We start from the raw sequence: 25,643 nt of genomic DNA on the forward strand, positions 1-25,643 counted from the left end.
GTTTTGATTGAGTTGACTGGCTCACCAGCCACTTCAGAGGTAACTTAAGAGTCAACCAACATTAAGGGAGAATGTATTGTGATTTCAATCCTGAAAGACAAAACAACCCATTGAACCCTGGCGTGGTGAAAAAACAAAATACTGCAGATGCTGGAAATCTGAAATAAAAACTGGAAATGCTGGAAAAACTCAGCAGGTCTGGCAGCATCTGTGAAGAGAGAAATGGACTTAACGTTTCAAGACCGTATGACTCTTCTTCAGAGCTGGATTACCGTGGGTTCCATCTGTTAGAAGCAATAGCTCACTTCTTTATGGAAGGACACAATCTTAAATGTAATATTCTTGGTATATTGTGTCCTTGACTAATATTTTTTAAAGAACCATGAGGCAGAAAAAAGGAATGAAGAATTAAAATCGTAGGAAGATTTCTTACTACCTCATCAAAAGATCAGTTGTTGTCTGTCACTCCCGCTGAATTATGCTTCCTTTCATGCCCTCCTTTCTTTATGTGAGGAAGGCTAGACTGTTCCAGAGATTATGAACCAATGTTATGCTCTCTGTCTCAGAAGCCATTTGTTTTTTATTAATTTGCTCTTGGGATGTGAGTGTTGCTGGCAAGGCCAGCATTTATTGCCCATTCCTCATTGTCCTTAAGCAGGTAGTGGTGAGCCACCTACAACTGAATGGATTGCTCGACCATTTCAAAGGGTAATTAAGAGTCACGTGTAGGCCAGACCAGTATAGACATGATGGATTTCTTACCCTGAAGGACATTAGTGAACCAAGTGGGTTTTTATGAGAATATGGTCATTTCATGTTGGCAGAATACTGTGGAGGCAACCAGGGTCTCAGCCGCCAGCTGGAGCCAGCAAGGCCCTGCGTTGTCTGTCTTCGGGAAGACCCATCACATCTCTTGCGAATCAGGCACTTAACAAGCCAGTGGCAGGCCTTCCACAGGATCAAGGACCCCTGGGCGGAAGTCACACGTGTGGAGAGTTGTCAGCCAATCCGAGGTCAGGAGCTTTTCTGTACTCAGCAGTGCCACTGGGGAGGCAGTGGCTGCTGCTGGTACAACACCCACCCAAGGCCTCAGATTGAGGAGCGGTCATGGGGAAGGGGGAAGGGGTTTCGCAGCAAGGGCATGGGGCTGGAGGTGGGAAGGTGGCAGGGCCCCCACTCAATTAAACACCCTTCGCCCCCCCCGCCCCCCCCCAGCTCCCAAACTTGCCACAAGCACAAGATTCTGCTCATGATTCCAGATTTATTAATTAGTTGATTTTAAATTCCCCCAGCTGCCATGTTGGGATTTGAACTGGTGTCTCCACAGCATTAGTCCAGGCTTTTGGTTACTAGTCCAGTAACGTTACCACTATGCCACCATTCCCCCGAAACAGTTCATGTCTCACTAACATTTTTGTGTGCACTTCTTCCAACCTTCAACTTTGTGGGCAGTTGTGGGAACCACGCTTTAAGAAGGACGTCAAAGCCTTGGAGGGGGTGCAGGGAAGGTTTGCCAGAGTGATACCAGTTATGTGGAAAGAGTGGTGAAGCTGGGATTGTTCTCCTTGGAGCAGCGAAGGTTAGAGTGTGAGATTTAATAGACGTGTTCAAAATTATGAAGGATTTTGGGAGAGTAAATAAGCAGAAACAGTTTCCATTAGTAGGAGGGTAAAACACGGGTTAAAAATAATTGGCAAAAAACCAGAAGGGGAGAAGGGAGATTTTTTTTTCCCCACACAGTGAGTTGCTGTGATCTGGAATGAACTACCCGACAGGATGGTGGAAACAGATTTGCCAGTGCAGAATTGGGTAAATGCCTGAAAAATATAACAATTACGAAAAAAAGAGCAAAATGGCGGGACTAATTGAATAGCTCTTTCAGAGATGTAGCATGGAAGTCTGGTGGCACAGTGGGTAGCGATCCTGCCTCTGAGCCTAAGCTCCAGGTTCAAGTCCCGCTCCAGGACTTGACGGCCAAGTAAGGTGTATTCATAACGCGGCCAAACAGGTAGAGTATCAACCTGCAAATCCTTCCGACACTCGCCAATGACAGGTGGTAAGAACGGGATCTCTCTCCAGGGTGGTCAATCATGTGACAGAAAGAATGTTGGAGTTTCTACCGTCACTATCCATAGCTCCAGACTACAACATGCATGTGAAAGTGTGTGTTGCCACAGCAACTTGGACTCCCTGAGTGAACCCTATTGCACCATCCCCGCACACCCTTTTAGCGTTGGATATGGTTGTATACTTGAAGTAAAATAAAAGCAAAATACTGCGGATGCTGGGAATCTAGAATAAAAACAGAAAATGCTGGGGAAACTCAGCAGGTCTGACAGCGTCTGTGGAGAGAGAAACCGATTTAACGTTTCAAGTCTGTACGACTCTTCTTCAGAGCTGAATACTGAAAGTACTTGGCCAAAGATACAGGCATGATGGGATGATAGGACTCCATTGCTGATAGATTGGTGATCATCCCAGTGTGAAGTGTATCTAGAGCTGCAGCTGCATGGTGGTAGAATATGATTGAAAAGGATGTGCAATGTGGAGGGGGAGTGACTGGATGATCGTTGCATCCCCTGTATCTCAGCTGAGCCCTGCCCCCACTAACTTTCTTTCTGATGCCTGTTTAGTGGAAGCTCTTGGTACGATATGGAATCTCACTACGTCAGCGGGCAATGACTCCGTCAATATCACATGGAGTCACAGCTTCCAGAGGGAACTGGCGGAGTTTACGGTTGAATACATTCACAGTAAGCACCGTGCGAGGCGGAGTTCTCATTAGATCAGGGGAGGGGTAAGGTGGGGGTGCTGGGAGTGGGACCGGGGTCGGGGATCAGAAGAAGGACATTGTTCATCCAGACAGGGGCCTTGAGGTTTCCCACTCCTGTTACTGCCCACCAGATTACTCCATGTATTTGAGTCCATGCACAGGTTCACTTTAGCGCTTCACAGTCACTGAGTTCCACCTCCATAAGAGAAGGGGACGTTGGAGGGCGGGGTCACTGGAGGTGCGGTGGTAGTGAGGAGGAAGTTGGGGAGGGAAACAGAGTGAGGGGCACATGGCAGTGAGGGAACAAGGGAGAAAGGTGTCGCTGAGGGTGCAGGAGACACTATGCGAGAGTGGGACGATGGAGAGGAAGGGGACATGGAAGGTCTTGTTAGACAGGGTGGGTAATGTTGAGGCAGAGGAAGGTTGGGGGTGAAGGTGGGAGGCTGAGGGTCTGTTGGGAGGAAGAAACGGGAGAAAGTCAAAATCTGGGCAAGGGTGACAGAGGGGTGGGTACAGTGGGGGAGTGGGACGTGGTATCTGCCAAGTTCTGAAGCCATCTACAATGCCTGTGTCAGAAAAGTTGTACCCTTCTTTAACACTACTCCCAACCCCACAACTCCAGGTGCAAGATTTCTGGGCCCAACCCTCCACAATCTAAGCCCTTCTCCCAGGGGATAACTGCCCAATTTATTCTCTTCCCCAAAGCAAAGCTTTCAGGTCCTTTATTCTAATGCAGCATCCACCACCGGTGTAAGAGAGTATCTGATGGAGATCCACACAGGAATGGTCAGGGCAAGACCCAGGGCTGTGACGACCATCACACGTGACCCACGTGGGCTTCCGTGAAGTATCACCTGCCCAAGATGCCAACGTTGCTACCCAGGCAGAAAGGGAGGCAGGGCCTCCCTCCACCTGACCACTGTAAGGGGTTTGAGCTCTCTCACTTCAGGTTCCACTGGGTGTGAGCCGCCACACTAATTTGCCCCTCACTCAGCACTAACTGGAGGGATTTCACACTCTCCAGTGTGCGCAGCAGACATGTGTATTGGGAGATTTTGTAACCCCCAACCCCAACCCCAACCTTCTTCCCCACCCAACAGGCATCAACACACAAAATCTCCCCTCAAATTGGCAATCGGTGGGAGGGCAGCGAGATGGCTGCTGTTTGGGAAATTGAAAAAGGTCACGCTGGTCCAATAGATGTCTCTCTCCTGGGTTGATGCAGAGTAACGGGAACTCGGTCTTGTCTCTCAACCACGTTATACCTGACCTGGGGGGGATCCTTGACACTTCCGTTAGAGATTCTAATATGTTTGAAGGGTTGTAGCTGTCCTGGGACTTATTAATTAGGCTCTTCTTGGACTGCCTGAGCTTGTCTCCAAAAAGTTGACCCAAATCTCTTGTCTCCCTCATGCACTTCCAACAGGTAACGGTTCGGTGAAACAGGCACATGTAAAGGCGGGTCAGAACGCTGTCCAGCTCCAGGGCCTAACACCTGGGACCCTGTACAAAGTCAGAGTGTTTTCCACCCTGTTCCAAACAGTTACCAGCAAGACCATTACCATTGAGACCAGCCCAGGTGAGGCTGGAGTGGACCTCCAGGTGCATGTCTGTATTAGCACTTCTACCTCTTACTGCATCCTCCAGTTAACATATACTGCAGAGACCGTGAGGTCAGATACCAGATCTGACCTGACACGAATCAGCCATCGGTTCTGAAAGTTTGCATGTGCTTGCACTCTGTTGGCTGTGCATGGCCTGTCAGTATTGCTTCTTGTATATGGGATTGTCCACCATCTTCCAGGTCAATGCAATTAAAATCAGTCTCCACGCAATGGGAACACTGATCGGGATCTCTACGGAACAATGCACTAGAGGAACAGAAAGGCCTCCCGTGTATCTGTTTTGTCATCCATGCGTCTATTCATTTGATCGTTGTGACACCTTGACCTCTGCACTTGAGATTCCTGTGTGCCCGGTCCCATCAATGTAACCCCTGCACCTGGAATGCCAGTTGGGAATATGCCCACTGGGGCTGCTGTTGGCATCTGGGCCACTTCAAAGCCATGCCATCTGGTAACTTACCGGGAGATCCAACTCAGGGTGGGATGGGGTTCACCATAGACTTTAGGAGGAACCTTCTTTACAAAGGCCACAAAGTAAAGACAGAGCAGGCCTTTCGTAGAATGGTTACAGAACAGAAGGAGGCCATTCAGCCCATAATAAACCTCGTAAGTCTTTTCTGCACCCTCGAATGCCTTTACATTTTTCCTAAAGTGCAGTGTCAGTAAATGGACACAATACTCTAGTTGAGGCCAAACTAGTGTTTTATAGCTGTTCACCATTTGTATCTTGCTTTTGTGTTCTATGCCTCTATTTACAAAGGCCAAGGTCCTATATGCCTCATTAAACAGTTTCTCAACCTGCCCTGAACCTTCAATGATTTGTGCACATATACTCCGAGGTCTCTCTATATTCCTGCGCTTCTGAATGCAGAACCTCCCCCTCCCATCCCAATCTCAGGTCTAACTGCTTTGTGACAGGCTCCCAACTAATCTACAACACCCAACCCCGCCCCCCAATAATCCCCAAAGCCATTCCACATGTCGGTGCCTCAGAATGAAGGAGTGCGACCTGACATCATTTTTACCAGTTGTGTACCTTCACTACATGGAAATTCCCACAGTCTCGCCATGGCCAACTCTATCAACACCCAGCCACCACCCAACACAGTGACTGAAAATATATTGGCAGAGATCTTCAGATCTTCCGGTCTCCAGGTGGTTGTACCCCAGATATCCCCCAGAAGATGCTCTTGGGGACCCCCCTCTGAAGTCCCAACACATGGACTCTGCAGGAATTGCCAGGGAAGTTTCAGCTTCCAATGGGTAATTCCCCTGCACCTGGAATCCTCAGAAAAAGTCTCTAACTCTGAGCTGGAGTCAGAGACTTCGGAAGGTTCCACCTTACTTACCTGGATAGTTACCCAGCAAATGTTAGAGCCTGCCCCCCCCCCCGCAGACGCCTGCCCCCCCGCAGACGCCTGCCCCCCCCCCACAGACTCCTGCCCCCCCCGCAGACTCCTGCCCCCCCCGCAGTCCCCTGCCCCCCCCCCCGCAGACTCCTGCCCCCCCGCAGTCTCCTGCCCCCCCCGGCAGACTCCTGCCCCCCCGCAGACTCCTGCCCCCCCCCACAGACTCCTGCCCCCCCCCCGCAGACTCCTGCCCCCCCCGCAGACTCCTGCCCCCTGCCGACCTATTTCCCCTTCGACCCCTGTCCCCCCCCGACTTCTGTCCACCCCCCCCCACTCTGCCGCCCTACCCACTTACCCCACTCGCAGTCATTCACCCACAACGAAAAGCTATTTAAATTTCGCAAAGCTTTTCAGTGTGTTATTGAATGAAGACTTAACCCGAACATGGCAGCTAGTGCTGTAAAAAGGGGGGGTGCGGTTTGGCTTCCCCGGATGGTCTTCCCTTTACAAAGAAGGACTCCTAGAAAAGGTATGTCCTGCATTCCTGAAGAGGCCTGGTTCAGAAGTCCGGGCCAGAAATGCGGAACTCCGGTGCTGCGTACAAAAGGAGGTGAGCAGAGCGGCAATCCGACAGCGATTGCCACTCTTTGGAAGATACCGTCTTTAGACTGAGGTGAAGTTCCCTCAGCTCCACCCACGCTTTAGCGGTCGCTAATAGTCACCACTTATTAAGACCCACAATGTTGTGGGGTGTGGCTGATTCATTGGAGTTCACTCACAGACCCCGCAGCCAATACTGCAAACCTTATCCCCAGAGAAACTTTCCTTTCAGCCACATTGATTCCTGATGAATGTTTCTGCTGCTCAATGGTTGTACAGTAAAAGAATCAGTACTGTTTCCCCCCCACCCCCACCCCAGACCCAGGTGTAGACCACCCACACTGTGAACACTGCTTCATCGTTAGCTCTGCATGTTTCTTGAGTTATGCATGTACTGTGAGATGGTGCGTTAGACGTGTTGTGCGCGTGTTTCTGGAGCTGCTGATTCCTGCATTTTGGTTGTTCGGCCCCTTCCATTTAATGCTAGCCCTTCCTGCTGACCTTTGGGACATTGCTGTGAACAAGTTGGGGGCAGTTTGTCTGCTGTATTGTTTGGGCATCGGAGCTTCATGGTTCGCTCCAGCTGGGGTTGCCAATTGTGTTGGAGGTTTCATCACATGACCCCCTGCATTGAGCTGCCCCAACCAGTCAAACCACTCCCCCCCCCACCCCACCCACTTATGGTCCCCATCACCAATATTTTGCATAATTAACAATTGAAATTATTTTTAATTTTAAAAAATTCACACCATTTTTTTAATGCTCCTGTGATTTTTTTCGAGTACTGGGTTACGGGGTTTAATCCTTAATTCCTGGACAATCCTGGAAAGTTGGCAAACCTAGTTCTACCATGTCCCAAAGGCTGGGATGCTTCTTATCCATGTCAAGGTATTTTGCTTTACAATGAATTGCTCCCCCTGATGTTGGCCATTTTCATTGCTGGGGACAATTGTATTCTGAACTGCGTGTATGTTACCACCATCTGGTGGTTTGGATGGGCATTGTATTTGCAGTTTGAATTCTACATGTTACTAGCAGCCAACAGATTGGCTTGTTTATGGCAGAATGTTTCTGTTGATAGCATAATTAGGGTGGAATTTAGTCAATTCACCCTTCATTGTCGGTGCTGACCTATTTTTTTATTTCTAATTCTAAATCAGTGTGAATATGGTACTCCCAGCTTCTAGTGTTATTAAGCTTCCCTGTTAAGGCAGGTATCAACAGAGCTGTGCCAATCGTGGACTTAGACTCGAGCTCCGCGTCTCTTACAGAGTTAGCTGATCTCAGCTAGACAACATCTTGACGTGCTACATTGCCTGCAGCACCCCTGGGCAAGGGCAGAGGAAGGAGTAACTATCACACTTGATGATGAGTGAGGAGAATAAACCTCCTGCCTCACCACACGGGAATATGGTGCCAGTGCTCAGAGTCCTAGTCTCACCCAGGACAAGTGACCATTCAGGGGAGATCCCTGACAACTCCTTGCTGAGGCCCACATTTTTCAAAACCACTTGCCCTGCATCGTCTTTCCTGACCGTGAGCCCCTGACCGCAGTTGGCGCAGTATTCATTGTGCTAATTTAGCTCATTTGGTGGGATTCTCACCTCTGAACCTAAAGGGTCTTGGGTTCAAAGGTCCCCTGCAGGGCTTACAGTCATTATCCAGATTGTGTGGTACTTGAAGGAATGCTGAATTTCAGATGAGTTGTTGAAGATTCGATGTTTCTGTTCAGGTGGATATTAGGGGTCCCATCTGAAGAAGAGCAGAGAGTTCTCCTGGTATCTTGGCCAACATTCCTCCCTGAACCAAACAAAAACTGATTGACTGGCTGCTCAACTCATTGCTGCCTGTTGGATCTTGCTGTGTAACAAAATGGCTGCCACAATTGCCAACACAAGCGGCTGCATTTCAGGGTCATTCCTTGTGTGTGAAGCTGTTTTTGAGTAGGACGGTAATGTGATAGGAACATTGGAGTAGGAGTAGGCCATTCGGCCCATTGAGCCTGCTCTGCCATTCAAATTCTGGCTGCCATCTACCTGTTACACCATTTTTCCTACTATCCACATATCCCTTAGTGTCATGAGTATCTAGAGGTCTTATCGATTTCTGTCCTGAACATGCTCAATGATTGAGCTTCCATAGCCCTCAGCCCTCCGGCTGTGGAAGAGAATTCCAAAGATTCACCAAACCCTAAGTGAAGAAATTCCTCCTCATTTGTCATAAATGGCCTGCCCCTTATTCTGAGCCTGTGTCCCCTGGTTCCAGACCCACCAGCCAAGGGAAACATCCTATCCACATTCGTCCCGTCACACCTGTAAGAATGTTGTAAGTTTCAATGAGATCACCTCTCCTTCTTCGAAACCCTAGAGAATACAGGCCCAGTTTCCTTAATCTCTCCTCATAACAATAGCCGTCCCTTGTTTGGTGGAAAGGGGTGTTCACAGTTGAACTGGGCTCCAGCCTCCCTAACTCTGGTGGTTTGAGACCACCTGTGGCACTCTCACTCCGGCCTTGGGTAAGGTGAGTGTAAACTGGTGCCCTGAGCCAACAATCTTCCTACTCAACCTGTGTATTCCACTGCCTGACCCATTGGGTGAGGTCACGACTTTGAGAGGTGAAAGGAAGACTTAAATTTCTATAGCGCCTGTCATAACCTCAGGAGGTCCCAAAGCACTTTACAACCAATGAGGTACTCATAAAGTGTAATCACTGTTGTAATGTAGAAAATGTGGCAGCCAAAGTGTGCACAGCAAGCTCCCACAAACAGCAATTGGCCAAATAATCTGTTTTCAGTGATGTTGATTGAGGGATAAATATTGACAAAACACCAGACCTCCTCGGCTCTCCTTTGAAATTGTGCTATGGGATCTTTTATGTCCACCTGGGGGAGCAGACAGGCTCAGTTTACAAACTTCGCACTGAAAGATGGCACCCCTGACTGTGCAGCATTCCCTCAGTAACGCATTGAGTGTCAACCTAGATTTTGTGCTCAAGTCTCTGGAGTGGGCACTGAACCTTCTGGCTTAGCAGCGAGAAAGCACTACCAGTGAGCCGCAGCTGGTGAAGGTACTGTGGAGTTGTTGTTGTAATGTGAGCTGGGCGGGGAGGAACTGATGAATCTGATTTTGAATGGATTTATGTGGAGGCAGTCAACTGCTGTGGTCTGAGATGCAACAAATTATTGAGGCATTCTGAAACTGAGTGATGTGAGATCAGGCGAGAAAGCAGCCAATGATCCTTGGGCCTGAACAGCTTCTCGTGGATGCTGAAGGATCAATCAAATTAGCAAAGGCTTCTGAAATTCCATCAATGAACTTCTACACCAGGAATTTCTATGGGCCCTTTCCAGCTCTTCCATTGTAGTTTGGACAGAAGTTTGGCGTAAATTCTATTTACACATGTAAGCTTGGTTTCCACTAATTTCTGTTAAAGTTATGTGATGACTGTGATGATGTTTGACATCACACAAGCGAATTCCCTCAATGTTATGGCAGTGGAGAGGGAGTGGTCCCAATAGAGATTCCTGGCCTATCAGTTTAATCATTGTACCAAACAAACACACAACTAAAAACTAATTTGCCAAATCACCAGTGGTTAAGAGTTTAATAATTCCTCATTCACAATGAAATGAATCACTCTGGGGCCCGGTGTTTGTGTTATACAGACTAACAGTGACTTGTATTGTACACAAATTATCTCAAAGTTACCACGTTATATAAATGTGTGGAGTTCAGGACATGTGACTGTGGTTTCCAGTTGGGTAAGTGATTAAAAATCAGGTTTAACCCTGAACCCTGACGCAGTAACTATTTTAATCTGAACCCTGACTCAGTAACTATTTTAATTTGAACCCTGACTCAGTAACTATTTTAATCTGTACCCTGATGCAGTAACTATTTTAACCAGAACCCTGACTCAGTAACTATTTTAAATTGAACCCTGGCTCAGTAACTATTTTAATCTGTACCCTGATGCAGTAACTATTTTAACCTGAATCCTGACGCAGTAACTATTTTAATCTCAGCCCTGACTCAGTAACTATTTAAATCTGTACCCTGACGCAGTAACTATTGATTTGAGTTGAATTTGACTCTGAGAGCCTGTCTAGCAGAACATTGGACTCTCAGTCCAGGAATCTGGGTTCAAACAAAATCTCCTCTCAACATTTATATCTTCAATGCTGTAGATTGAAGACCTTGTGGTAGTTAAGGACCCCAGGGTGCTGGAGGACCCCAGGGCATTGGGGTATCCTAAGATAATGGGGATGTTTCTTGGGGTGTTGAGGTACAATGTGAATTGTGGAGAAGTTATGCAGCCTGGTAACATTTACCAACATGATGCTGAAGATTGCCATAGCGAATTCCTCACCTCTACTTCACCATGACGGGGTGGAATTTGGGAGGAAGAGGCCGTGAAGGCAAGCTTCTGGGACAGCGTCCTTGACCTGCAGTCTCCACATGCCCAACAGCCAGTTACAGGCCAGCATTGGGAGTCAGCTGACCAAAATGGCATGGATTGGATGTGGCCGGGAGGGGAGGAATTGGATTAATTATGGAGGGGCGGAATGTAAAAGAGCAATGATTAGATAAATAAAAGGAGTATTTAGGTGGGAATTGAATTCTAGGAAACAGGACTTTGAAACCCTTTCCAGCTTCACCATGACATACAAAGAGGGTTGAGTGAAAAGCGTACGTTAGTCTGGTGCTGTTTCTTCAGGTGTGATTGGTTTAAACATTAGGCAGATTCTCCTTTATAAGGCTATCTTGATATTATTTTATTGCAGCTTACACTAATAGTCATGTAGACATCGCCACACAGGGCTGGTTTATCGGCTTGATGTGTGCTGTGGCGCTCCTGGTGCTGATCCTGCTGATCGTATGCTTCATAAAGAGGAGCCGGGGAGGCAAGTACCCAGGTAAGAGCAGATGCTGAAGCTGAGGGTGGTGGGCCTGTGCCCGGGGCCTGGTGTTCTCAGTGGGAGGGAAATCGGACTCCCACTCAGAGTAGCCCAAGTTCCAGTCAGACTGCGGATTTCAAATTTCCTGGTTTTATTCTTTCACAGGATGTGGGGGGGGGGGGTCACTGGCAGGGCCAACATGTTTTTGCCCATCCCTAATTTCCCTTTATAGCTTACAGCACAGAAGGATGCCATTTGGCCAGTCATGCCAAAGCCAGCTCTCAGTTGTGCGACTCAGTTAGTCCCACTCGCCTGCCATTTTTCCCTGGCCCTGCAAGTTTTCTCTCTTCAGATTCCCTTTTGAAAACCACAACTGAATCTCCCTCTACCACACCCTCAGGCAGCGCATTCCAGGTCCTAACCACTCCTCCAGTGTTTAAAAAAAAAGCTTTTCCTCATGTCCCCATTGCTTCTTTTGCCAATCACCTTGAATCAGTGTCCCCTGGTTCTCGATCCATACATCAGTGGCCCTTTGGTGGGTCGCTACCTTGACATGGTGGAGAGGCTTGTGCCCTCCGACGATCCCTTGAGCAATTGCGTCGAGAGTTCCTTTGCTCCCGGTAGAGCCACCCAGGGTGGGAAGGTCAAGGGGAGGTCCCGGAGAAAGGTTAGTCCAAATAGCCATTGATGGCAGAACAGGAGAAGAAAGACTGTGCATCTCACTGACCCCGAAAGCAGAAGAAGGTTGCAGCTGCAAGGTGGTCATCGTGGCTGGACATGTCACCGAAACCTGACCACCAACCCATCAAAACATGTGGACAATGATAGCACTATAAGGTCCCCAATTTAAACAAAGCCATGCACAGGCTTCTACCAAGGTCCATTTGCCAAGTCCTGTGATGATAGAGAACTGGTGACGGGGACAGGGCTGTGAACCTGGGAGTCCCTAATCAATAACCTACATACAGGCAACAGGTGCATCAAGGCCATTGGACCCCTGTGTCGGGGGCAGAGGTGTTTTTGGGCAGCAGCATCTGTGTTCTCCTGTTCAGGAAACCGTCTGCTCACCCCCAAATGGGAAGAGGGTTGGAAAGGGTGCTCTAAAAAATAGGTTGTCTAGCCTTCTTCTGACTGGGGAACCACACTCTGTGGGATCACCACCTTGGTGGTCAAAGAAAGAAGACTTTACATTTTAACGTTGTTGAAAAGGGAGGCATGTTGCCAACGCTTTTATCTTGCACACATCAGGACAAATAGAAGAATGCCAAATTTCAAACAATCACAACAATTTCTACTACAAGAAAAAAGGGGTGCTGATTGGTTGCAAGTGGCTCTGATTAACCAAGGCGTCGCCATAGAAATAGCAAATATATGCATGGCAGTGTGTCAGCCTTGAGTCATCACCTGACACCGACCCCAGTGGGGACAGTTTTTCCCTATTTATTTTGTCTAGACCCCTCATGATTTTGAACACCTCTTTCAAATCTCCCCTTAATCTTCTCTTCTCCAAGGAGAGCAGCCCCAGTCTCTAAGATCTATCCACAGAACTGATGTGTCCACATAACTAAAGTATGGAGGCTGAGCATAGGAAATAGGGGCAGGAGTAGGCCATTCAGCCCTTTGAGTCCGCTCCACTTTTCAATAAGATCATGGCTGATCTTCTACCAAAACTCCATTTTCCCAAAGTATCCCAAATCCTTGCGCATCCAAAAATCTAACTCAATGACTGAGCATCCCCAGCTTTCTGGGGTAGAAAATTCCGAAGGCGGGATCTTCGGAGCTGGAGACGTTCTGGTAGCTTTTGTTTCCGGATGGAAGTGTGAAGCCCTCAAAACCATCGGAGCCAACGGGCTGTGATTTTGGGCACGAGTCCAATCTCATGCCCTTGCTGCTCTCCAGAGCTCTGAAATTCAGGTGGACTGAGGGATACCACACTTCCCATGTGCTCTACCTGACTTGTGCTCAGCTAAAAGTTTGGAGAGGGGTAGGCTGGACACGTGTCACGGAAGAAAAATCAGCCCCGTTATTCCACCCCTCACCCCCCTCTTCATTGTTAAGTGTTGACCATGGCTCAGTCCTGTTCTCAAGTCCCATTTCAGAGACTTGAGCGCACAATACACTTTTGGAGGCGCTCTCTTTCCGATGAAACTTTAAACCAAGACCCCCATCTCAGGACGATGTCATAGATTTCAATGCCGGTATTTGAAAAAGAGCAAAGGAGTTCTCCTCGGTGTCCTGGCCAATACTTGCCCCGCAGCCAACGTCACAGAATCTGCTCATTATCACACCGCTGTTTGTGAGAGTTTGCTGTGTGCAAATTGGCTGCTGTGGTCCCCACATTACAGCAGTGACTACATTTTAAAAGTTGCAAGGGCTGTGAAGCACTTTGGGATGTCCTGAGGCTGTGAAAGATGCTATTTGAAATGCAAGTTCTGCCTTTTCTTTGCTAATAAAAAACATTTTAACGCCTTTTGTTTTTCCTCTTCTCCTTGCAGTTAAGACCACGGAAGAAAACCGGCCCTCACAAGATGACAACGGATACTTGTAGGTCGTTGCCTTTATCTAATCGCATTGTTTTTGTCAATATTGAAAGACCCCGGTGCCCTCTTCTCCCACCACCCAGCTACGCCTGGCATGGGTCTATCATGCTACCTGGTACTTGCACCTCCCTCTGTGTACCATGCATGTATCTCATGCACATGACAACACAGTCATCATCAATGCAAGCTTTACAAACTCAAAATAACGAGAGAGGGGCCATCCCTGCCAACAGACACTGACCCTCGAGCTTATTTTATAGAGGCCCGTTTTAGTCCTGTCTGCTGTGCCAGAAAGCCTCGGTAATCCCAGCCCCTTGAACTTGTGCCTCAGGGGCAATAGAACCCAGCAAGACAATAAGCTAAGGGTACCCCAGCACAAAAGGACTTTGTGTGACAGGTGATTTGAGACATCATAAACTACAGAAGCTACATTCATGCGTCAATCTTTATCTCAGCCCACTACACTCCACGTGATCCTATGTAAAATTATTTACAAGCTTAGAAATATCTCAGTTTCGCTGTGGCGGTGGGGGAGGGGTGCAGCATGTTGGATAGCATGTCGCAGACCCACTCAGTCACCAGTCCGATGGACAAAAGCTGCTAAATGAATTTGTCTCATCGGGGCCAAAGACCCATCTGCAGAGATTGGGCCATCTCTTCAATTAGCGCCATTGTCTTATTGATGAATGTATCCTACATCAGATCTGTTAGCATCAGTGACTTTGAAAATCTGCAACTTAACTAGACGTTACCCTTGAGGGTTACATGGTACGTTGCAAAGTGTCTCGCAAAGCGCTCTGAACTAAAGCTTATCAGAAATGAAGCCATTACATTAATATGGAGTGTAACTGGATTGTTAAACCTACGAAAGTTTGTTCATTCTTGAAAAAGTAAAGTTTGAATATTCAAACTGCTCTTCTGAAATATATCAGTTAAAACAATGAAACCAAAATGAGTCCTCAGCCCCCACAAACACCCCTATGCCAACATCTGTGATGTTTTAATGGACCAAGAGAATTGAGCCAATGTAAAATGCTAACAGTAAGTGTCAGTGTTCACCTGTTAAAGAGGTATTCAAACATTCATCTCTCTTCTCCCAGTGATTATAGCATGTAGATTGAAAGGGGCCTGACCCAACTTTACATTGTGCACTAAAGGTTAGTCTGTGCCTCGCACCACCTCTGCTGCTTGACCCATAGAGCACTGGGATAATCATAGAGTTACTGAGTGATACCGCACAGAAACATTGTGCTTGTGCCATCTTAAGTATTGATTTAGTATCATGCTTCTCCTCCTCCCCCTCCTCAAATGCCAGTTGCTGTCTCATCCTCCTGTTCATTAGTCCTGGTTTATGCTTGAGACTAGGCTGAGATTGTTGGCCAAGAGCATCCCAACCTTAAAGACATCCTGAGCCCAATCCTGTCCTTACTTTCACTTCTCCCCTGCCGTCCCCTCTTCCCCCCACTGATCACACACCCAGTATCAGTCATTGGACCTGCCCTCACCCACTCATCTCTTTACGTAAGTACTGTCCAACTGTCCAGCGACCAGCGATTGGCTAGGCATGGAAAGTCTTCCCGAATGTTCCTAAGGAACATGTGGCAGTCCAGTTGAGTTTGTCAAACTCAACCAAAACCAGGGATCAAACCTGCAGAATTCAATCATGATGCTCTCTCCTTAATTCGGCTCAATTGCCACTGCACTTTTATTTTGATATGTTCCATTTTCCGACATTCCCAATTCCAGTGCTTTTCTCAGTTGAACTACCAGAGACAGGGGTTTGTGCTTAAAGGGGGGAGTGGGGGTGGAGGGTTTGCTCTGTTGAAGGGAATTTCCGAGTCTTGGTATGAGAGAGTTGAATTCTCCTGGGGCAGAAATTACAATCGGCACAATTTCCACAAAAGCTTTCGGCAGACGGTTTAAATAAAATCCTCCACTCCGCACGGGTCACGTGGAATTGTGTTTGGGACAAGTGTGTTAAGACTTTGTGAAAGAGCATCGCAATGATGACTTTTTGACCGATGGTCACCCTACTCCAGAGTTTCAGTCATCCGATCATTTCAGCTGGGTGAAAGCTCTTCATTCAGTGCTGCCGAATCTCCGGGATCATCAGGAATTGCTATTTTAAACCAGACCATTAAGTATTAGAAAAAAAAATCAGCCGAAATAAAAATGGAGGGTTTTTATTTTCTCTTCACTCCTCTACCAAAGCAAGGTGACCCCTACTTGATCTGAGTGAGGGAAAAACCCCTCCTCCTAATTACCGTCACTAAGCGTATGAGCCCCAGCAGTGAGTTTGATCAGGATGGTCGGGCTTGTGATAAATTTGGATGACTGGTCAATAACTCAAGCTAACTCCACGTTGGTAACAGTTATAATTTTATTTAGGCATAAATGAACGTTAGTACACTGCAATAGTCAAGCAGCACCAAAAATGATTGATAATTATATTGCCTTTTAATTTCCTTTGCCTTATTCCCCATCTGGTGTCCTTCCTGAATATTCTCAGATCTATCCCAAAAATTAGAACTGCGGAGAAATCCCTCCAGTAAAAGACACAGAAAGTCCTGTGCTCAGGCACAGCCCTTGTGCCTCCCTTATCTCATTTTTAGCCTTAGCACAAACTTTTTCTGTGTTTGTTTCCTGTTTTCACGGTTGACATCACCACCCAGAACCTTCAGAACAACAAGGGCCGAGTTCCCAACTCTGCAAGACCAGCTAAGGAGAAAATGCCCCAGATGTTTGGATATTTGTCGGTTCTGGGGGTTGGGAGGGAGCAATGGGGATGGTTGTTAATGGGAATCAGCCCTACTGCCCCCTGAAACAGTTAGGAGGCAGCCACAGGAGCTGCTAGGTGCCAAGGCGGACTGTTTACAAAGCCAGCCTTGGTGTTATAGGATTCCATCCTAGCTGTAAAAAAAAAGCAATGAAACCAAAAACAGCCCTCAAGCCCTCACCTCCTCACCCTCACAAACTCTCCATGCCCCATCTATGCCAACTCATGCCACCCCATGTCCTCAGCCCACCCCCATGGCCCCTCATACACTCCATGCCAACCCATGCCCCTCTACCCACCACCCTTTGCCCTAACACCCTCGATGCCAAATCACCCAGTAGCCACCAAGAGCAAGCCTCTGGAACAATGCTGAGATTAAATAAAATAAAGTTCTAAGTTTCTATTGATGGCTTCTCTATTTAAAAAAAACACTCATCCATAAAACCCAGTCAGGACATTTAAATTTCTTCAAGTACTTAGCCCCTTAAGGAAACAAACATTTGTATTCATAGCCCCACATCAAAGACTTTACAACCACTTGGACCTGTTAATCCAATTGTGAATTTACAGGCTCCCCACTGTGAACATAATAGGTTATGGAATCAGTCATGCAGCACTAATCTTACAATGTTAAGCCTCAGGCTTATGTCAACAGATATCTAGTGAAATCACAAGCGCTGATTTTTTTTCCAACTGCAGGCATTTTTTTTTAATTAAAAAGCTCGGAGATTTAAATATCTCGATAGATTAACAGTTCCACTGAGTGTATCCACTTTTTACGCACATCCTTATCTAATTGTAACAATCCCAAATGGCATCTTACCTCTCCAAAAGGGGTACCTTACCTCCAAATAACCCTTTTTGTCAAATGTCTAAATGGGGTGTCCTTGAGCCATGTTTTTGACACCCCACTAATAAAAATGGCACCTGCTTAAAGACGGCTACATGTTTACATGTGCAGCTGTCTCCATGAACCATGGATATGCAAACTACAAGCCAGCCCAATTCTACACCCCACCACCACCCCCACTGACATAAGTGGTGGGTGCCAGGTTCAGGGCGGGATTTCTGGAATCGGGGCTCCGTTGCCATTTTGGCCATTGTTGAGCCCAAGAGTTCTAACCATAAATGAAACTTAGGTTTTAACTTAATTTTCTTTGCCTGATTCTACCAGATGAGGAATGAATCTAAAGTAATAAACCTTCAGACTAGCAACCTTCATATTAAACTGCCACCTAGCAAAGCTTCCTGCTTAAAAATAGTAGAAGGGAATTATAGTTGATCATATTTCAGAAACTTAGAAAGGTTTGTGCGTTCACGCAGGCATCGGAAGAGGTAAGAGGTAAAGCTGTAGACAGACTCAAATCTCACTCTGTTCTTTTCCTCTCGCCTCTCTCCTCTCCCAATAATCATTTTTTACAATAACAAGGCCACTTCTGATGCTGCTGCCAGAAGTGAGCAGACAGCCCAGAACAGTGTATTTATTTTTCCAGAAGAGTAGCTTTAAAGAGAAGCTTGGGGTCGTTTAACGCTTGCAATGTCTAGTCCCTCAAAATATCATCATAAACCCATATTCTTACAGTCTGTACAGAGCTATAACCGTGAAGCCCAAGGCCTTGTCCTCACCCAGCAGAGCTCCAGATACAGTGATCAGAAGTGAGATCCCAAATTGATACATTCCCTCTCCACCCATCCTCCCAAACCTGGGACAGTTGTGGCCAACCTTAGCATCATCCCAAATGAGATCAACGAACTCAGCATAAATCAACAGTTGAACAGAGGGCCTTCCTGGCTCACTCGATTCATTTACCCACAGATTTGTTGGCAGAGGTTGGGCTGCATGGGTGTGGTTGGGATAATAATGTTGACACCAGTTTGATTTTTATTCCCCTCACCACCACCTTTAAAAAGATAAAGGGCTGGTGAATCACCCTCTTCCATTCAGTTCCCATTTCCATTCTCACTCAATTTGCTGTGTTCCATTTCCTGACATTGGTAATTTCCCATATATTGACCCAATCTTGTTCTGTTGTAAAAGTGTCTCTGTGCATGTTAACACTCACCAATGCCTTTATGTTTCTTTATCCACCGCTCCCTAGACCCAGACTGGACAAGAGGTATTACTGTGATCTTCAGAATTATACAAACCAGTTACCTATCCTGCTCATGAGTTCTAAATCAGAGGACTTTCACTTACACATGGGATATTGTGTGGGTAGCGGTCAATTAGAAAGCACTTTCATTTATAAATAGGGTGCTATAAGGATAGTGTTTGATGTCCTCAACCTCTCCCGATGGAAATGACAGGATTTTAAAGTTGCAAGTGGGAACTAGATGAGGAGGACAAAGGAGTCTGGATTGTTCAAGGTGAGCTGGGGCACATTGTTACAGGAAGGATAACTAGCTAACACCTTTGGTAACCACCGATACCATCATCAGGTATCTGACAAATTGCCTATCTATTCAGATAGTTGAGCAAGTTCTGCAAAGAGATTATCTCTGTAATTTCCCCAAAGTCCACATGGGAACATCATCACCTCCAAGTTTCCCTCTAAAGTCACACACCATCCTAACTTGGACAAATACTAACTGCTCCTTCATGGTCGCTGGATCAAAATCTTGCAACTCCCCACTGCCGAAATACCTTCATCACACAGATGGCCGCAGTTCAAGAAGGCACTCGCCACCATTTTCTCGAGGGCAGCTAAGGATGGGCAACAAGTGCTGGCCTTACCAGCGATGCCCACATCCCAAGAAATAATTGAGTTGGGGTCAGGATGTAGAGGGTTTGAAGGAAATGACATATTACCTACAGCATCCTGCCAGGTAGCTACAGACAGGGATGGGTCTAACCTTGCAAGCGAATTGCTTTCACTCAGGGAATGTTCTCTGAAGCAAAAATAGAAGAAAAATATCTGTTTATTGAGGTGGCAGTAAATACATTTCTTTTCTAGCTTCTGCATCTCTAGATTTATGCAGGAAGTTCCCAGGATCTCTTGTCCCAAATGCCAGCATTGTAGCTAATGGCCTGGTTGCACTGCTCCTTTACAACGATACCTGGCGATGCACCCACAACATCAGGAGGTTAACAAATTGGCATGGAAATCTACTAGTTGGCACGAATCACCAGAACAATACTGGGGATTAAAAGGGTTAACTGATGAGGACAGGGTTGCATAGGCTATGCTTATGTTCCCTCAAGTTTAGGAGGCTAAGGGGTGATCCAACTGAAGTGGTTAAGATGGGCAAAGAAGTTTATAGATTAGCTAAAGAGAAACTAATTCCTCTGGTAGTGGGGTTCAGAACAGGGGAGCATAACCTTAAAATTCGAGCTAGGCTGTTCAGGGTTGATGTCAGGAAGCACTTTTTCACACCAAGGGTTGTGGAAAATCTAGAACTCTTTCCCTCCAAAGACTGTTGAGGTTGGGAGTCAATTGATAATTTCAAAGCTGAGATGGATAGAAATTTGTTAGGCAAAAGCATTAAGGGATACAAAACCAAGGTGTGGTTAGATGGAGTTAAGAGACAGATCAGCCATGATCTAGCTGAATGACGGAACAGGCTTGAGGGGCTGAATGGACTGCTCTTGTTCCTATGTAAGGTCTAGAAAAAGTCCAGTGTAATTTATTGACATGGCCCATTTTATGGACAATCGCTTTATAATGGCACTCAAATTGGAATTTCTACCTCATAGTCTTTTGAGAATGAACTAAATGTAGAGAAAGGAAGGTCTAACGGGGTATAATGTCTCTGTACCAATCATGCCACTGCCTGATGTCCTGAGATGGTGAAGTACTACCTTTTTTATATATATAGTATTATTGCCCATTCATATTATTCTCCTTAATTAAAGGGTCATCTTCAGATGTAAGTAGCAGCATTCCCAATTATTAGTCATTGTCAAATGTAGACCCGGTGTGGGAAAGGGTGGGGAGAGAAAAACAGTGGTATTTTCTGGTCGGTAAAATAGATTCCTCATCATGCTGGCACTGCATTCCTGGGTGGGCACTCTGTTCATCGCCAGGCAGAAATTCATTTTAAATAAACAACCTGAAACAGCCTGAGGACCCAGAGTGATGTCTCACACACAAAGGATGTGAGAGATCAGAAAGCATATCCTGACAAAACTCAACCATGCAGAGGTGGGATTGTTACAAATGAAGTCCTTCTCTAATCAGTGGCTACCCGCATAATATTCCATTCTTGATCCCAGATTTCCGGAAACAATCAATGGCCACAGCACTACCTAAAAATAAAAGCATGTGCAGTCTCCATGGCATTGATCACAGACTAAACCGATCTGGGCCGATGTAAACTGTGGTTTGGGTGCCCATTAAGGACAAACATCATCTAGTTTCTAGATGTCAGGCACCTCCTGGTGGTCCCAGGTAGTTTTATTACTTCGGTCTCATTCTGTTTAGCGACTGATCATTCCAAAATATTCATTTCCACCCCCTCCCCCACAACCTCTGTTAATAAGTGTCCCATGCATGAATCATCCCTTTATTTTCCAAACTTTGACATAAGAGCATGTTGTACATTGAAAACATCGAGTTAAGATGATGTGATTGGTTTGGATTTCTGAAGGGAGTTTTTGGGCTGAAGAAATTAACCTGATGGGAAAATGGTCAAAACTGGTGGAGTTGGTTGTGTTTTAACAAGACGGAACTCTAGATTGACATTCTAAAGCTTGCAGAAAGTTAAATGACGCGTTTCTCCCCATTCAGTTGTTGGGCTATTTATGCAAAAAAGGAGCTCAGATCTGAGTATAATGACTAAAATGATATTGAAGGTGCATCAAGAACAAAAATGACTGAAAGCACAGTTTGTGTTTCTTGCAAATCTTTATCAGCCGATGAGAATTTGACTTTTTATGCAACAGGATCATTGATCAGCCAAAGAAATCCAAACTCATTTACATTTTTCTTGGCAACCACTGATCTAGGGATATTTTCTCAGCCAGACATAGTGCATCAAACTTCATGTCATGTTGCATGGAAACCTTCTTGGTGCAAGTGTAAATGCTGATGGTTGGGAAGTAAGATGTGAGATGATCTTGGTCTGGCGGCATAGAGCAGGCTTTCCAAGGAGTGAAGGAACATGCACCACATCTATGATACTGAGTGTATAGATAGAGTCGATTGGAAGAAACTGTTCTTGCTGTTTGGGAGTCTAGGACTAGGCGGATAGTCAAAAAAAAATAAGCACCAGACCTTTCAGCAGTGAAATTGGGAAATGCTTCTTCACACGATGGATGGCAGACATTTGGAATTCTCTTCCACCAGTGGCAATTGATGCGAGATCAGTTGTCCGTTTTAAATCTGAGATTGATAGGTTTTTGTTAACCGAAGGTGTTAAGAGATATGAGGCAAAGTTATGGAGTTAGGTCACAGATCAGTCATGATCTCAGTGAATGGCAGAACGGTCTCGAGAGGGGCTGAATGGCCTTCTCCTGTTTCTATGTAATCTGAACCTAAGTGAGATGCTCAAAGTGGCTGAGGTTCTTCTGTGATGGAATCAACTTCAGTGTAATTTTTTGGATCAGCAATGAAGTTGATTTTAGCTTATGATTTGTTCCGAAAATGTTATTTGTCATTAAACATTAGCGCACATTTTTATCTTCATTTTCAATTTCTGTTACCCGATTGGGATTGAAATCCATTTGTTAGAGGCTGGGATTAGATCAAGGATTTGAGAAAGAATGCAATATTGAGATTCTGGTTCAAATAATGGGAAGAGCTGAGACCTGTAATGTTTGGAGTCAAATTGAAGCCCAGTCTTTTTCTGTCACATTTTGATTGGAGATATGTTCTCTACTCATTGGGTTTTGGATCAGGATTGAATGCCTTATGATTGGAATTAGGATCGAATCTGAAACTAATAGAGTGGACTCCAAGCTTTCATGAATTAGGATTGTGATCAGTGGCCACAGATCATTCTTTCTTTCCCAAACTCTGAAAGACCTTCGGTCCTCAAAGCACTAAAAGCAGGAAATGACTGTAAAATGAATTCCACGGGATTAACTATCAAAGTCCTAACCAATCTCTTTCTGTTCCGTTTGCCTTGTCCATGTCTCCATTATCCGTTCTGTTCCTTATTCATTCCACCTATGGGAAACACAGATCTCTGGAAAGGTAAGGAGTCCTTTTAATTTATAAAGCATTTTTGGAATGATTGGTTTCGAGTTGAGTGATGTTTGGCTCACCAGATTACCAGGGTGATGGGCTGGAGCATTCGCTTCGTTGAAAAGGTTAGAATTGAAATTGTGAATTTAAGCCTGTGAGAGAAATAAGGGTGACTGTTGAAGAAAGCCTGACAACCATGTGTAGACCCTCTAACAAGGACCATGGGATATTCTTTTCACAAAGGTTACTTAACCCAACATTGGGTGAAGTGCACATTGTATGACCTATGAGCCACAAGGGGGGGGTGGGGGGAGGGGGATGGTCATTCAGCAGTTAGATTGATATTGAAGTTGACCCCTTTTTTTCACTCGTCCAGTGACAATGAAGACAGCAAAAAGCCTCAAGGAAGTCAGTCTTCAGTGGACGGGACAGTGAAGCAAGAGGAGAGCGATGACAGCATAGTCATTTACGGTGATGGTGATGGGAATTCACGCTTTGGCGAGGATGGTTCCTTCATTGGTCAGTACACAGTCAAAAAGGACAAAGAGGAGACCGAGGGTAATGACAGCTCTGAGGCTACGTCTCCAGTCAATCCTGCCTATTCCTTGGCACAAATGTGAAAAAATAGACAAAACCCAACAATCGGAGCGTATGGGCACAGGTGCTACCAAGACAGTAACTACATTTGATTTATCCACCAATATCCGTGCATATGGAAAACAAATACAAAGTGTGATTGTCCAAATTTGAGAGGCCAAGTGGCGAAGGAGACGAGGTGATGCGTGAAGGAAAGAGGGATTAAAAAGAGGCAAGATAGAAGGTAGAACGGTTTGTCAGGCTTTAGAGAAACATAGCTGTAATCTCCCAAACCACCGTGCATTGCTGATGTGCTCAATAACCTATTTCTCAAGAGTAAGAAAAAGTCTGGAAATTGCTATTTTTCTCCCCATCCATTTTAGATTGCAAGTGACACAATTCTGGGGTAATTTCTAACATTGTGTATAGATGATGCTATCTAGGGCTTCCTCATACTCCAATCGCAGGCTCTGCCCATGTGCTCTAGATATCACCAGGCCACAGCTCAGCACTGGACAAACATGATTAGAAGATTTTTTATCATTATGCTTTGTTTTCGAACAGTACTTAATCTAAGATACAGTTTAACTGAAGATGATATAAGGAGAGATGTCTCTATGTTGACCGACGCCTCTCGGGCCTCCCTTATTTTAGGTTATATGCTTCTTAACATTGAAAGTTGGACAGCTGCAGAGCTGGCCAACATTGCAGATATATTTGGAGTGGCAATTAGTCAGAGCAAGGCAAGCTATTTGTTCACGTGGAGCTGCTTAAGTGTGATGCATATCAAAATAGATCATTTCTTACAGGCACCATTTGACAGGTCAAGACCTGGGCCAGAGATTTTGTGGGAAAAAACAATCGCCTTGAACTCCTTGGCTTTGTGATCATTGCACTCTTCTGTCTGTTGAATAATTAGTTCTATTTCTTGCCCTGATCGCCAAAGCAAAAACATTCTGGTCTCATCATTAGACAAAGTTATAGAACTCCTCGTCCTGCTGTCCCACTTCAGAATGAAATAAGTAAAACAAGAGAGAGGCACCAAAACTGCACAGACATCTTACATTATACCCTTTAAGGTTTACATGACAGTTCAGTCAAGTGGGATTCCTCTTATAGCAACTGCAAAGTTTTCAGTCCCATTACAATGGGCTTATCTGTGGTAATTTTCCATTGCTATCAGAGTATCAGCCCTCCCCCTCCTCGCCATTTCCCTTCCACTCATATTAACAAAGCCCAGCTTCCCCTATTCAGTCCTCAATCCCCAGCAGATGCAATTTATCTGCACCCTTCAGCTATTCTGGTTATTGATCCTCACATCCCACCTACTCTAATTATTAATCCTACACCTTGTACATATTCAAGTTAACCATTCATTTTCTGAAATTAATGAAACCTTTGATATATATATTAATCACCACTTTCAGTCCTTTCAGGTAAAAACCTCACCTACTGTAACTCAAGTTCTGTATTTAGTTTGGTTCAATTTAAATAGAGGTGGGACAAGAAGGGTTGGGCAACTTAAATCATATTGTAAATCCAAGAACTCCTAAATGAATGAAGGAATAATAATATCAAGACTACACTGTCTTAATCTTCAGACTGTGGCCTTTTGTTAATTTCTGAATCTCACTTAATGTGGCACCTTTAGAGATTTTGAGAATTATTTCAGTGCCAAGATCAGTTGACCTGTTGAAAGTCAAAACTATATTTCCTTATCATGAAAACAACAATATTTATATACATGACATCCTGCAGAGTTTTTGTATTTTACTTAATAATGCATAAACTAGTAACTTGCTCTAAGTTTCAGTTAAAATATAGTTATTTTCAAAATAGCAGTGTCCAGTTCCAATCTACACATGCCAGTCACATGTTAGTGTGATGGAATACTCGTGGATGAGCGCAGCCCCAACAACACTCAGGAAGTTGAACATTCAAGTCAAAGCAGCCCACTTAGGACTCCATCCACCACCTTTAACATTCACTCCCTCCACCACAGGCACACAGTAGCAGCAGTGTGTACCATCTACAAGTTGCACTGCAGCAACTCACCAAGGCTCCTTGGACAGTATCTTCCAAACCTCTACCACCTACTAGAATAAGGGCAGCGGATTCAGGGGAACACTGCCACCTGCAAGTTCCCCTCCAAGTTACACACAATCCTGACTTGGAAATATATCGTTGTTCCTTCACTATCGTTTGGTCAAAATCCTGGAACTCCCTCCCTAACAGCACTGCGGGTGTACCTACACCACAAGGACTGCAGTGGTCCAAGAAGGCAGCTCACCACCACCTTCTCAAGGGCAATTACTGCTGGCCTAGTCAGCGATGCTCACTTCCCTTGAACGAATAAATAAAGATGTCTTGCCTTTGATGTCC

At 45.6% G+C, this 25,643-nt stretch overlaps 1 protein-coding gene across 11 annotated transcripts in view; it reads left to right on the forward strand.

Annotated features, from left to right (window-relative positions):
* Nucleotides 1–25,258, forward strand: part of nfasca (neurofascin homolog (chicken) a) — a 179,492-nt gene extending 154,234 nt beyond the window's left edge. For 9 of the 11 annotated variants that reach the window (XM_041195122.1, XM_041195120.1, XM_041195128.1 and 6 more), the window contains 6 exons: nucleotides 2,634–2,753; nucleotides 4,200–4,352; nucleotides 11,131–11,262; nucleotides 13,740–13,788; nucleotides 22,683–22,694; nucleotides 23,062–25,258. In XM_041195122.1, the coding sequence (XP_041051056.1) occupies nucleotides 2,634–2,753; nucleotides 4,200–4,352; nucleotides 11,131–11,262; nucleotides 13,740–13,788; nucleotides 22,683–22,694; nucleotides 23,062–23,305 (710 nt within the window). In that variant the 3' untranslated portion in view covers nucleotides 23,306–25,258. The remainder of the gene's footprint in view (nucleotides 1–2,633; nucleotides 2,754–4,199; nucleotides 4,353–11,130; nucleotides 11,263–13,739; nucleotides 13,789–22,682; nucleotides 22,695–23,061) is intronic. The other 2 variants (XM_041195129.1, XM_041195130.1) reach the window with 1 other exon arrangement.
* Nucleotides 25,259–25,643: the final 385 nt, after the last annotated feature.

The sequence above is a fragment of the Carcharodon carcharias genome, chromosome 9 (genome assembly GCF_017639515.1).
Source record: "Carcharodon carcharias isolate sCarCar2 chromosome 9, sCarCar2.pri, whole genome shotgun sequence".
NCBI lineage: Eukaryota > Metazoa > Chordata > Chondrichthyes > Lamniformes > Lamnidae > Carcharodon > Carcharodon carcharias.